The sequence below is a fragment of the Pagrus major genome, chromosome 18, assembly GCF_040436345.1.
Source record: "Pagrus major chromosome 18, Pma_NU_1.0".
Lineage (NCBI taxonomy): Eukaryota > Metazoa > Chordata > Actinopteri > Spariformes > Sparidae > Pagrus > Pagrus major.
In genome coordinates this window covers 18,744,159-18,759,769 of record NC_133232.1, presented here as the reverse complement: position 1 = coordinate 18,759,769, position 15,611 = coordinate 18,744,159, and the positions used below count along the sequence as shown (strand labels likewise).

General features: G+C 40.4%; 1 protein-coding gene across 1 annotated transcript in view; it reads right to left on the bottom strand.

Moving 5' to 3' along the window:
- Nucleotides 1-15,611, bottom strand: part of LOC141012848 (connector enhancer of kinase suppressor of ras 2) — a 64,338-nt gene that overhangs the window by 36,563 nt on the left and 12,164 nt on the right. The window contains exons 2-5 of the mRNA XM_073486393.1: nt 11,940-12,103; nt 4,336-4,538; nt 2,920-3,007; nt 1,657-1,698 (exon numbers count right to left, since the gene is read on the bottom strand). Of these exons, the coding sequence (XP_073342494.1) occupies nt 1,657-1,698; nt 2,920-3,007; nt 4,336-4,538; nt 11,940-12,103 (497 nt within the window). The remainder of the gene's footprint in view (nt 1-1,656; nt 1,699-2,919; nt 3,008-4,335; nt 4,539-11,939; nt 12,104-15,611) is intronic.

Genomic DNA, 15,611 nt, shown 5'->3' with positions numbered 1-15,611 from the left:
AAAGATGTAGCTAAATCATTATCATCACCATCATTAAGATGATACATTGGACAAGTGCAATTTTCTTTTACCAAAATGAAATACTGTTCTGTTTTAAAATTAACTGTGCATCATCTTCGGGTCCTTTGTGTGGATGTGTGTGTGTGTGTGTGTGTTCCTATGTGTGTGTGTGTTCCTATGTGTGTTCCTATATGTGTTGTGTATGATTTTGTGGCAGTTTCACTTCACCTCGACTTTCTTAATTTCTAAAACACATAGTAAACAACGATCAGCAAGCGAGCAGCATCTAAAAACAAACGCCTCCTCCTCTCTCTCTCCCTTCACGCTGTCTCCCTATTTCACACATAAACCTCCCACACATAACAGACTTAGTCATGTGTAGCCTTTAGTCTGGCACCCAGGGTTTTGTGTGTGTGTGTGCGCACACATATGCACCGCCATTTAAAGATCTGAATTTGCCTGATGTCACTGCCCTGTGTCATTTACAGGCCTGTACCAGCAGCCTTGGTTCCACAACCAAAAAGCTAAGGGGGGAGACCTTTTGACAGGAGGGACATCGCATCAGGGGGAGAGCAACATCTCAAATACATGCGTATGATTGGTATGATGGTTTAGTTTGTAGAAATATGGCATATAATTTGGTATGAGGCACACACTGATAGAACATCTCATCTGGGACTTATTTCTTGGCATAAAATGCTCAGATATGTTTCTGTGAGCTCCCCCTGCCAACATTTTATTTGGTTTCCTCCACCTGACCTTGGATGGCAGCAGGAAGTGTCCCAATCCAACTGTCAGCCTGGATCAGACACTAGCTGCTCACTCGGTTTCAAACGTGGACGCAGACAGTTCTCCGTCATACATGCATGCACGCTCACACTCACTCACACACGCACACGCGCGCGCACACACACACACACACACACACACACACAAGCTAAACTGTGTTTAGCTCAGGCCTCGGGCTCACTTGCACTTTAACATGAACACAAATAACACACAGTACTCTGGCATGCAAACACACACTCCCACGCCAAAAAACGTGTACATAGGCAAGAACACATACATATATTTTTCAGCTTTGCCTCTTCAGTGTGTTTGTTTAAAAAAAGACAGTTTCTACCAGTGCAAATAAGATTTTATTAGAGCACGGTTCAACATTTGGGTTTGCTTTCTTAGATGACATGATAGACACCACTGTCACAATGAGCTTAGCTTAGCAGAAAGACTGGGAACAGGGGAGAACTGCTAGCATGTCTCTGTCCAAAGGAAACAAAATTCATCTACCGGTACCTCGACGACTTAGTTATTAACATTTAATTACCATGTTATGTCTTGTTATGGGCCTGGTTGCCTGGCAACTGTTTCCGTTGATACACTTTTACACTTTGGTTTTGTATAGATTAAAATTAAAATATGGCATGTTGCTTTGCACAATAAGTCAGCACCTAAGAATATGTTGCATATAAAGCTTTGCAAGCTTGTGTGTGATGTGACCAGACAGGGAAGGATGCTGAAATAAAATCAGACTAGCATGGCAATGTTGGGACTTTAATAGCTGTCATTGTTAAGTATGCTATGGTGCCTCTTCCCCAACAACTTTGAGTCATTATTGATATTTTAATAAAAATTTGACATTTCAAAACAAAAACTTACCACATGGAGAATCTTGTTCTCTGTCTCATACACAGTGCAATCCTGTAAAAGAAGAAGACGGAAAGTAGAAGAAGAAGAAAACATGAGATGGGGAAACGTCTAAGTGAACATCCGCACAGAAGCTCAAATATCTCTCTCTCTATAACAAGTAGGAAAGAAGAATAAGAGAAATGAGACGGGCAACAGGAAGAAGGATAGATGAGTTCTTTGTCAATTGAGGACATCAGCAGTCAGCTATTTTATTTCTAACCTTCCCATTATGCTTAGTATATTTTAATCCATTCAGACTGAAACATTGAATTGACCAGTTCTGGATCGACTCTGCTTCCTGGAGCTCCATGAGCCTCTGCAGGATTTAGAAACTACATTATTTGAACATGACAGATTGTTATTTAACGATAGCTGATAGTTAATCTATTTCTGGGAAAGCAGCCCACTGAATCCACCAGATGTGCATGGTAGCAGCTAATTCATCTGTTTGATGCATTAGTGCGGTCAGTGCTGCCACCTTTGTCTGTCACGCTGCACCCTGGCAGCCACATGTTCATTTGGCCCATTGTGGGCCCACGGTGGACCTTTTCTCCTCCTTCTCCTCTGGCCCTTGTAAGAGGGGATGGGTGTTATCTGCTCAGCTCCAGGACTCACTCTGGGCACACGTACAAACACACTCTTACACACTCTAAGCAGGCTCTTACAGGGTTGACATGGATGGGGTCCAGAAGAGCAGACATAGTTTCTGCCCAAACAATGAGATTTCTACAGTATCAGGGTATGTATGCATGCAGCTACAGTTGTATTTATTTTCTAAAGTGCATCTGTGTGTGAAAGTGTAGTGAATCTACGGAGGGGGAGCAGAAGGAGGACAGGAAATGAAGGACTGACAGACCCCTAGTTCATTCTCCATCAGGGCCCACAAGTGAGGCAGAGGATGAGGTCTAACAGTGAGTCAATGAGTACTTTGCCCAAGGCTGTTACTGGGTGATACCCGTCCCATCAGCCACGCTGCAAACAGCCTGTGGCAGTGGACATATGTTCCACTCATAATCAAATCTATTGAAAAGAGCTATAGACCAGAACTAGCTGCATCCATATTGACGTGTCCAATCCAAACCCACTTTAGTTTTGCCCTTCCAATTCAAATCACGACCTGTATTATATGAGTGTAATGAATATGGACACATGATGGATTGTGTGATGCATGCATCCCCTGTGTTTGTGAGTGTGTGTGTGTGTGTGTGTGTGTGTTTGTGTGTGTGTAAGCACCTGTTGTACAATAGTAGTTAATTCTAGGCAGAGCTGCACAATGTTGTTCTTCAGTAATGAATACTCTGTCACACTGGCAAACGGAGACCTGAAGCAGACAAAAAAGAGAGAAAATGTTAGTAATCTGATAAATTAATCTGAGACCTTAAAGGTGCACTATGTAGTTTTGGGGAAGAAATTTTAATCAGAAGAGAAAGATCTTTATTGAATGATTATTTTGTGCCTAAACAAACTAAATCAACAAACTCATTTCCTACTGTTTTACTTTGTTTATATTTGGCAGACCCTGCCACCTTTATAGCTTCAAACAATGTTCTGGGGACCTTATTTTCCTCTCAAAACAGCTTGTTTATTCAGTTATGGAAACGATAAATATTTCTGACTTCGTATTATTATTACCTCATTAATCTTGTAAATATGAAAATTCTGAGTTTGATTTCTTCTGCCAAGAGCTGAAAGCTAAGTATAGTGTTTTTTTTCTCCAGGGTGAAACAGGTCTAAAAATCACACTTTGAGCATGTAAATGTGAGCAAAGCACATTCGGTTAATAGATTTAAAAAGAACAAGTTCTTTTTGAGGAAGTTATTTATTCCATATTGGTGTTTTTATTATGCTCCTTTCATTTATTTGCTAACAGTGTGATTTGAAAAGCTGTGTTAGAGCGGTGAGAGGGACAAATAAAAGCTATTATATGCTCCTCTCAGAGCACAGGAGCAAGTGATAAAGACAAACAACAATATTTGGTTTTATATCGCGGCCAGAAGGCTGTGCAACCCGGGGATCTACTAAGGCTCAACATCGCTTTATTTGTATGTGTTCAAATATGTTCGTTATATGGTTCCTTCAGCCGAAAACACACACACACAAAAAAAATCCGTCCTTACCCATTAATGCATTATGTTACTGTATGTAGTCAAAATAACAAGAACACCTGATAATAAAATGTAGCCCCACAATATAAACTGTCTCTGTGAAGCATATGATGTTAATCTTTGTTTAAACTTTGTGTCAGAGGGAGACTTTAAGGTGTTCCCATTATCTTGTCCACTGGCTGAAGTGGCCTGTGCAGTTAATAACAGATGTACTTGCTCCAAACAAACCCATTGTTGCAGTTGTGTTCAGTAAAATAAATGCTCTGAATATTAACATTCTGACAATTTAAAGGAATAGTACAACATTTTGGGAAATATGTGTATTTACTTTCTTGTGGAGAGAAAGACAAGGCTGGAAACCGTAGACACTTAGCTTAGCACAAAGACTGGAAACAGGGGGAAATGACTAGAAATGACTACTTGCACTAATTTTTACATACAGATTTTTGTGATCGTCTTTACTTGATGAGAATTAGGGATATTGTCCAAAAAAATAAAGGTCAAACTCTGAAAGTAGTTTAACAGCCTCAGGTGTGGTCTCTACCTGTCGAGCCAGGCTAAGAGGTTCTTGGCTGCACCAATCAGATCCACCACCGAGGTAAGAAAATCATTGGGTAGCCTCCGGGAAGCTCGTCCATCGTAGTGTCCGCCCCTCCGCCGGCCAAGGATGAAGTTCTGGAGGTTCTTCGCTGAAGCGTTCAGCTTGTGGGACAGAGTCCGGAGGTTCTCTGTCTCGAGGCCGTAGTTCTGTGGGAAAAACAGAGAAACTTATCAGACGTTTTAAAAAAGCTTCTCTACAGCAGTGTTATGGTTTGCGTTTTCACTCGCAACCCAATGTGTACATTCACACTTCACATCTATTTTCTTCCCTTTCATTCATGTAATTACCTTGACTGTGTATTGGGGCTATGAGCACTGCCAAAGCGCGAGTGACCTACATTCAATACTGTACCTGAACGCATCTCCTGTAGAGGGCCGGAGCTGCTGCTCCTATGCTAACGGGCTGCTTTTGCTAAGCAGGCCATGTCAGAAATAATTGATTTGAGGTTATTTGTGGCACTGATTTGTCTGATCAAGGGTTTAAGGATTAGTTTTCAATTTTGTCAATCTATCCAGGAGTTAGATGAGAAGGTCGATACTACAATCATATTTCTGTGTTAATTCTGATTGAGCTGGATTCAGGACATGGTTAGTTTAGCCTAAATACTGGTGGCTGGGAGAAACAGAAAGAGGAAAATGTGCCTACAAGCACCTGTTTTGCTTATAAGTTCACTTATTAATTAAAAGATTGTATTTTATACACAAAAAGAACCATAGTACAGCACCTGGCAGCCTCATTGGGCAAAAAGACGAGGCGAGACAACTCACTGCACCCTGCTGTTGTTCATCAAGTCAAACCACACAACTCCCCACAAACTGTTATGTGTCACAATATTTTTAGGCCATATCGCAATATATAATAAATACCTCCATATTTTGAAATCTTCTCAAAAGCCCTTCATATTTATAGGGCTATATACTATATACTATATTTTTGATCAAGAAGGCCCTCTTCAATATCAGTATTGCAACAATACTTGGTACAATACTCACAAAACATTAACACACTGAGATTTCTGATACATAATCATCAGTAATGTGGATATAGTGACTAGGTGGGTAAAGACAAGTATTAGAACAAGTAGAACAGTCTGGTAAGTTCAGAAAATGACATCACTTCACTGTGATGCAGCCTTTGAAAGAGTCACGTGAAAGCGTTGCAATATATTATGGAATGGATGCAACATAACTCACACATATGTACATGTATCTCTCTGGATAAGGATGATATTTCCACAGGTTTTATAAGTTGAACAGAGATATCTTCTGTGATTCATACTATCTCTGAAATACCATGAGCATTTTCATAAAACAGCAACTCTCTGCACTAACACAAGAACACCAAGCTGGTCGAGTAGCCCATTACTGCACTGTGACCCTCACACACACACACACACACACACACACACACACACACACACACACACACACACGAGCAGACCCACTGAGCCACATTGCTCTACGTCCCAAGGCACCTCTAGTCATGTCCTGCCTGACAGAGCCTGATTCCTGCTGACACAAAGGCTACACACACACACACACACACACACACCCTTGTATAGGCAGATGTACAGGCTTAGCTAGACGTATCTATTCCTCCTCTGCCTCTAGATCTATTCTACACAGTCACGACCACAGTGACTACAAAGGAGAGAGGGTTTCACTGTGGCAGCGAAGAGAGAGAGAGAGAGAGATAGAGAGAGAGAGAGAGAGAGAGAGATGAGGAACTAAAGAGGCTGAAGACAAGAGGGAGAGAGAGGAAGAAAAGAGCACCCAGCTATGCATCTCACTGAAACTGGGTCATGCATACACTGCGTTCTGTATAATCTTCTGTTTTCTGTGTGGATGTACATGAACTTGGAGCGTACATGTTTGCACAGCTGTAATTAGCCTGTCCTATGATTCGATCTGAAGCTGTGTGCGGCGGCTCCCTCCAGGGGGACGGAGTGTTGAGATGAAGCGGGGGAATAATGCCCTGCGTCAACTGTCTGAATGACTGTGTGTGGAGAAAGAGAGCGAAATAATTTGAACGGTGCGTGCATATGTGCGCCCGTGTGTGTCGAATCAATACAGTAAGAGGGCGATGCCATTAGAGCAACCACCCCTCCACCTTCATGTCGATGTGGTTGCCATAGCAGCCATGTGTGGAGTGGCCTCTCCTCCATGCTGATATTTCTGCCATTGTTCACAGAATCACGCTCAGGCATCGTTGATGAAATGTGTATGAAAGGAGGGCTTCACCATTTAATCCTTTTCTTTTCAAAAGTACAGCTTTATTCAGTCTCTATGAATCAAGATATTATTGATCGTGCGTGTGTTGCTCACAGCGTGGAAGATGTGGGTTCACTGCTCAACTCGGGCAGATGAGCGTCGTATAATGATATACATATACATTATAATTTCTTATTTACCCAAAACAAGTCCAGATAAATTTTTCCAGGATAGGGCACTGGGTCCAAAATGAAACCAGTGCTTTTTTCCATAATTGTCGAATAACAGCTGCTCAAAAACAGAATACAAATTATGAAGCTGTGCATGGTTTTGATTTGTTTGCATTGGCCTTTTTGGGACTGTTTCAAACAAAGTGTTTCAATTTAACCCTTGAGCAGCAACTAGAAAACAAACCGCTGGTGGACAAAACATGGTGAAGTGCCCTGACCTCACTAGAAATATATCACACCTTGTGGTTTGCCCCTCAAACATCCTGAGTCCACCACTGACACAAACTGATCAGAATCCCCTGTAAAAATACACACACCTGCAAATTATCACAATGGCAAAGGATTCAAGAAGTGTTGAGTGAGTGGAGGGCTAAGACGATAATGGGGGGCGCTACTTCAACATTTAACATTCATTTAAACTTCCCTGTATTTCCTGTCTAATTAGCTCAAATGTTCAAATGAAGATGAAAAGGACTATAAATATAAATCGTGGCCAACCATTTAATAACATTCACATAACCAAAAGGATTTTAAAATCAGTTTGGAGTCACACAGGGAAGCATTGAAAAGGACCCAACATAGAAAGCTGACTCAGAGTACAGGAGGAGATGACAGAGTGAATCACTTGCTCAGAACAAAAGCAGAACAAAAGTAGAATTGTGGCATCGTTCCAAACCGAAAAAAAGCTACCTAATTATTATTATAATGGATTATGTGGAGATATTTTAAGTTTCAGAGCTTTTTAGTGATTCAGTTGTGTGTCAGATGTTTGGGTAGAGAGGCAGAACATCCGGTCTTTTCGTATGAGGTATCTTCCAGGTGCTCAGATTGATTAGAAACTCTAGTCCTGATAGATGTGAATATTTTAACTGTGTTTTAGCCCTAACAGACTGTTAGAGTTACAGGGAGTCTTGCTGCCCTTCATCCAGTAGAGAATAACGACTTTCCTGAGGCACTGAAGAGGAAACAGATGGTATAGACATTGCTGTTGGATTCATGTTAACTGAATGGCACTGCTCAATGTTATAGTCACAATGATTGTTTCACCCCAAGAAGGAAATAAAGTTAGTCTAGTACGATACAGCAAAAAGAAACATAAGTGGCACTTCAGCAGAACCTCGGGGGGCAGCGTGAGGGCTGCTTGAATCTGAAAGGTTGATCTCAACCTCATAAGCTGAACCAGAAGGTGGATGAACAAAGTATGTCTGTAAGTATGTGAGAATTGAAACTCACTTGAAATGTATTATTGCAGTACTCAATAACTGCTCACTGTTACCCGGCTGTGGTAGACATATTTACAAAGTTGAATTAAGATGTTTCAAAGGTGTAATATGTAAAAACTTTCATTTAAAAAAAGTTTCAAAAATTAACTAAAATTGTCAACAGAATGGGATGAAGTAACAGTTGTGAAGTTCTGTCGAAGACGGCTATGTATTGTGTTGCAGAGATATATACTGAAGTTAGCATGCTGACCAGCTAGCCCCGGGCTTGAAAACCCCCCTCTGGGTCCAAAGTGCCTGTGCTAGAGGTGTAAACACCAACACTCCTACAGTAGTCTGGCTAGTTGCATGGTTAACTGAGCTAACAAGTTAACAATAGCTACAGTCATGGATGTAACATATTACATTTAGCAGCAGCTAGCAGTTACTCTGCTGATATGAGGCCCTATTTTTTAGGAGTATGAATTTAACAGGCAGCCAATTCTTACATATCGCACCTTTAAGTTGCTCAGTCTTTACACTTTTTATGTAACTTTAACTGTCACTTATGCGTGTCTTTCAGTTCAGATTTCGGGGATGAAGAGTCACTTCATTCTTAAGTTATGCCCATTTCCCAGCACATCTTGCTGAATATTCCCTGCACCCACTGAAGCCTACTTATCATAGATGCTAGGGGCAAAAACTCGACTGCATAGACATAAAAGAGGGGTCTTTTCCACATTTACAGCGAGACTGAAAGCTCAGTCAGCGCTTGAAAGTTGCATTGATCCACAGCCACAGAGGCTCCCCCTTTCTTTTTTTTTACTGCAGAACGAGCAGAAAGTCATAACAGTTGAGCCAGGGGAATGGGGTTTTGCTTTTCTTATGATGGATTATATTGCTAACGACAGTGAATCTTCCCTTATTATCCAAATATTCAGTGACTACAGGTACTATAGCACTGTGTCCCTTTGTTACCTGGGGAGTACAGTTAATGAGAGCTAGGAGGTCAGTTGAGAGTTGCTTTCCCAAGGCTACCTTAAAGGATAGTTCTGTTTTCTTATAACTTAATTGTGCAGTTTTGGCCTTCATTTTGAATCATTATGAAAACTTTGCACTCAATAAAATAATTGCTGAGATATCAGAACACTGCAACTTTGCTTAAACAAAGTCCAAAAGGTCGAGAGATCAACAATAGCATGATCAAGATCATCTTTGCACATAACAACTGTATATGTATACACCTGTGGCAAGTTTGGGTACAAGGTTACAAGGTAAATGTATTGTCATTTTTAAAACACAAGGGTTTAAAAACAAAACTATGTTTTTAGTCTTTTGTGCTAAATCTATGTTATAAATGGAGTATTGATGATGAATTGAGGAGTCTCACAGCCTGGGGAATGATGCTGCTCTGTAGTCTGGTGGTTGCAGAGGTTTGTACCCAAGCCCAGAGTGTTACGTTTGTCAATTTATTTCATGGGTGAGATTGTGTTGAATGCTGAGCTGAAGTCAACAAACAGTTTTCTGATGTAGGTGTTCTTATTCTCTAGGTGTGTGAAGTATGAGTGAAAGGCGGTGGATATGGTACCCTCTGAGGATCTGTTGGTTCTGAAAGCATACTGGTGTGGGTCCAGTTCTGGCAGGGATGTTGTCTTTGATGTGCTGGAGAACTAGTTCTTAAAGCACTTCATCAGAAGAGGGTTGAGAGCCACAGGGCGGTAGTCATTATGACTAGACACAGCAGACGATGGCTCCTGTGGTCAAAGTTATAGCATGAAGTCCGTCTGTAAACTGATAATTGATAATTGATGGCTGCTTGGGTAATATTTCACTGTTGACCTTTATATTTGACTTTTGACTTGGCACTCTGTTAAAGCCTGTCTGATCGTCTGACTACTTGTGTTTATTCCCCAGATGTTATCATATCAGATGGGAACGATAGCTAAAGCTACATGAAGCAAGTTGTAATAAATTGGAATTATGCTTTTTAAGTTTTTGTGATGCACCTTGTCTACCTGGCATCCCTACGTCAGTGTGTGTGTGTGTGTGTGTCCAGCTGCAGGACTTATGGTGATTGCTGCTCTGGGACACTTATTCCCATGCGGGAACGTTTGAATGAGAAGAGGTGCTGATTAGCACACACACAAGCATGTGTGCATACACGCGCTCTCACACACACTCGCACACATTCAAACAGCCCCAACTAATCCAGCCATGTGTGCCTGGGAGATAAGGTGCATCCTGCATACTCTTTCTACATACTCTCTCTCTTTCTCGTCCTCTCTCTTTCCCTCTCACTCACCCTTCGTCTCTCTCTCTATCTCTCTCTCTCTGGGAGAGTAGCACCTAATTCCCCCTAATTCCCTAATCCTGAGCAGGGCCACTGCACATATAGTCAGCAGTGACCGAGGCAGTACACACAAAGCAGGACCCAAATGAGAGAGGATTTTTCTAGCTATTTCTTAAGCCAATATCAATATCAGGTTTGGGAAAATAAACAACAACCAAAATATAAATTGTTCTACCTGTGAGAACTTGTTTAGTAGTTACATGGACGAAAACTATTCTCTCTCTGATCTGATCTTAAAATAATTCTGGCAAAGCGAGAGGGAAATTATCATAGTTTTTCTTAAAAATAAATCCTCTTTATAACCTACTTGCACATAAAAATCAATCTAAAATGTAGATTAGATATAGATACATGAGTTTCAGCACCAAAACCACAACAATGTATTTCTTTGAAATCATATACAAAATAATATTGGCAAGCCAAACGCTAACACACAAACCAGCCAGGAGCAAATCCACTTACAGATTAAAATGGTATTAATTGGTTGTGTCACAAAATTTAGCAATATTAAATGCTGGTGTGACAGGACCGATACTCCACTAACATTAGTACCACAGAATAATTGGGGGTTCAATACCTGGTCCAATTGACAGGTGGGTACACAGTTTTTTATGAAGCCCCAAGTGATTAAATTGAATAAATATTGGTTAGTAAAATAACTAAAATGGGATGTGAAAAGAAATACAAAACTTGAAAGAAGAGCAGCAGCCTACATTTTTTGTCTTTACCTCCACTTAGCTGAGAAAATACATTAAATTTTAATTGATCTTACTCTTCTATTTATAATTTAACTAGTGTCAACCATTAGTGAAGTGATCAGAAGGACTATTAAGCTAGCTATTTTAATTGAAAACACTGATGGCTAAATACATTGAGCACCAGCTTTTTTCCCCTGGCTGAAGCTAACTGTCTATTTAAAGCTACACCAGCCAGTGTTTGAATGTTAATCTTGCATACACTATACCGCAAAGCATACTGTTGCAGCGTCACCTCTTGCAACAGTAGCTAAAGCAATTTAGCCGACAAAGATGACGCAAACAAAGTTAGCAAGCTAACGCTACGCTAGTTAACAAACTACAAGCTAGTGCTACTTCACAAGCAACTGTCTTAGGTTTTATATTGTATGTTGTTGGTTATTGTTGCTTTTTATTTATATTTATATACACATATTTGTCCTTGTATATATGTAACAGTTGTATTTGTATCTTTGTCTTTGTTCAGATTTGTTGTCATGTTTTTTTAGCTGTACAGCTATTTCTGTGTCCAAACTGTTGTTGGATCTGCACATTAGTCCTTGCGCATATTTGGCCCATAAATGTAGTTGTGATCCTGATTAAACTATTGATTATTTATGAATGTGTTCAGTTATATTTCTGATTCATTTGATAATCTTTTTAGTGTTTTTTCTCAGTTTTAGGGCTCCATAGTTCTGGCTCATGGTAGTCTCAAACACACAGTAACACACACATCCAGTACCTGCATATATATCACTCCTGCCATAGTAGGCCTATTACAGATAGAGAGAAATAATGTCAGTTCCTAACAATGGCTGACTGACCAGGGCACAGAGGAGGTCGACAGCTTCCAGGATGAGCTCCTGATGTCCTATTCTGGTGACACCCAGCTCCTCCAGCTCCTGATGGGTGATGTGCAGCAGCTGCTCTCCTCCCATCTGCTCCCGCTCGAAACTCTTAACGTACTGCTGGAGACAGTCATCCAGACCTGAGGAGAACATAAACAGACACAGGTTAGCCAGTGCTGAAAAGGACACAATGATTCTTGTTTTTTAGTGTTATGGGGAGCTTTCTAGCTTTCCAGAGACACAAAAATGAGTGGGAAATATTGATTATTGACTGAGAGAAATAATTTGAGTTCCTTTCTGTGATATTGTACACTCAGTCCTGGTCCACTTAGATGCAACACAGACTTCAGGCATGAGTGCAGACACCCACACAGAAGCGCACTGCGAATGTGCGGTTTATTCTCCCAAATGGAAACAATAGACAGCCGAGAGCCAGAAATTTCATCAATGCTTTATTTGCAACTCACTAACTGTCACCTACGAAACGCGTCTGTTGGTTTGGCTTTTACAATATCTGATGATGATTGCACACCTACACCGTACTGTAATAAGACTTCCTTTGCTGTCACTGATTAAAGAGTCAAAGCAACGCATTTTAAAAATCTGAATTTCATGCACATTCTGAGTGATTGAAGGTGTGTCCACAATATATACCTAGAAAGATGTGACTAACATATTGAAGTAGGACTTTCCGCTGTTAAGTTGTGGCTGCCTGCCATGCAGAGAGCCAATCAGCTGCACATGGACGTGGTGGGTCCGGGATACTATTGATCAGTAGAGCCTCAGGCTTTGAACCAAACAAAGTCAGCAGAAAGCACACCTCCCCACAGACCTAATGAACAAGCCTGCTCAGAAATGAGCACACACAGAGCAAAAACACATGAGAGGAAGCAAATCCATGCATACACACACACACACACACACACACACATGGAGGCAGAGGGCAATGCAAACAAGTACACTCTGCCTCTTTGTGAACACACACTCCAAACACAATCACACATACAAATACAATTACAACTGCTGTTGTTATTCAGGGTCTCGACGCCTCTGTGGAGGCATGTTGTTAAAGCCGAGTGGAGCTGTGAGGAAAACACTGATGCCCAAGGGAAGCGATGCTGACAGAAAGCAGACAGTGTGGTAGCACCTTAACACAGTCACCACACACACACACACACACACGCACGCACAAACTCAATGAAAAGAATGAGCAAAAGGCATCTTGCTCTTGGCGTGCCATGGGACACAACAGACAAAATATAAGCCTACTGTTGCTCTGAGTGACATGGACAAAACAATCCTGTTACATTCAGCACAGAGGAGCAATTTTAAATCTAGCACATCAGTGGGAGGCTCTGCTCTGTAGCACCACAAGTGCAAATTGTTTAATGGAATACGTTCCCTGTGGACAATCACTCTGATCCCACAGTACAGTCATGTGTTTTGCATATGTTAATACAACATTGTGCCAGACAAGGCTGTTATGAAATCAGGTTTGTACATTGAGGACTGTATGTGAAATCAACCAGCTGCATGTGACAACTTGTTTTCACATGTACACAATAATGGCATTATAATCAGATGATGCTTAGCAGTTGTTAAACATTGAAACTGTCTTTAAAAAAAACTGTTTAAATATTAATGTGAGCTACCAGCAGTGGTGGAATGGAACTACATTTACTCAAGTACTGTACAAATTTGAGGTACTTGTACGTTAATGGAGTGTTTCAAGTTCATGCCACTTTCTGCTTTTCACGACTCCAATTCAGAGGGAAGTAGTACTTTTTACTCCACTACATTGACAGATATAGTTACAAGTTACTTTATAAATTATGATTTTATCTACAGTTTAAAATATATGATGAGATTTTAGAATATATGGTTATAGATGCATCAGTGCAAAAAAGACTTTGAATAACATCCTTTAAATAACATTACAGTATAAAACACAGAAAGCGCAGCATTGAGTACTTTGGACACTAAGTATAATAGTAGCAGTACTAGTACCATACCTGCAACCTCTAGTTGCCTTTTGTCAAAATCACTTTTAACTGTCAACCAGGTCATTCACATGAATCTGGTAAATATGAAGATCTTTTTTTTCAGAATGTTTTTTTCTTAGAATGCAGATGTGTTCAAGTGAATTACGTGAGAATGATTGTCGGTGACATGTTAGAGTTAAACTGTCTAAACACAGTGCGTTTGAGATCAGAGCTGCCACAAAGGAAAAAAAAGGCTCCGATTGGTTGAAAGGCCAGGAAGACAGCCTCTGATTCGTCAGCATCATGAATGGTGAGTGAACACGACAAGAAAATGTGGCTCACAACAGCAATAACTGTTTTAAACACGGAAAGATGGATAAATGTCACAGAAGACATACAGTCATTCATTGTTCATACTCTTGGAGTACAATCGCACCAGAGCCCTCGTTTGAACATCACAACGATTAGCCAAATATGTCTCTTGCAAGTAGCGTTCCAGAGATATTTAATATTCGTAACAATATGTCATGTGCGACATCAAACCCAGAGTTACCTTTTAATAATGTCCATATGTCAGATTTTTGCTCCTCAGTCCTTTTCAAAGCTTTGTTGTGAGACAGATTCACACAAGCAGCTCAGCTGGAAAAGCTCCACCTCAGTGATACAGTTTGCAGTTTATTGTCAGATAACGTTACATTAGACATCACATTTATTTTTCACCTGCGTGATCGAACAGCTGCATGAGGCATTTCACTTCACAGAGTTTACCTGCTCTGGGCAAGCGTTACCATTGAGCCCTCAGGCTTTAATGGTCTCTATGGTTTATCCTCAGGCTAGCAGCAGTATGCAACGTAATATGTGAAATGCATGCAAAACAATTAAAATCAGCTCCACAGTTAACAACAGCAACATTAAGTAGTGATCCAATAATGTAGGCTAAATTTATATTATTCTGATATGATATGGGCCATTCTGTGTAATGAGTACTTGTCAGGTCTTCTTAAAGTATATTTGGGTACTAATACTTTTGTACTTTTACTACAGTAACATTTTCAATTCAGGACTTTTACTCTTAAACAGAGTATTACTACACTGTGTTATTACTACTCAATCAGGCTTGCACATGTGAATTAATGCTCTTTTATTCGGACAGTTAACTTGCAATCATATTTGATGTGTTTTTCATGGAAAAGGCTGTAAAACTCTCTTCAAAATGTTATGTTCTCTCATATCCAGCTTAAATTTCTTATCTTTATTCACATAAACAAAAAAACTGTGATAATTCATTTCAATACAGCTCTTCAGATTGTGTACAAGAATGTTCTTGTTGACTTGAATAAAAATAAGTGCACTGCCACTTTTCAGCATTACGTTGAGATTAGCTGTTTTTCTTTCCTTTCAGTGTAAAATGTTTATTACAGTGGCAAAACAGTCCAGTGTAGTGCAATAAATCCTCACCAGTGTTGGCCGAGATATGCACAATTGGACTGAATTTGCAGATGTTCTTTAGATAGCCAGCAGCTATAGGAGCAGAGAGAACATGGAGGCCGAGCAGAGAGAAAACCCTGCAGCTGATAAACCAGGATTTTTGAATATGTGACTCCTGACCTTCGCTATAAGACAGACATGTGAGGAAAATAAACCGAGATGGCTATTTCTCAAAATG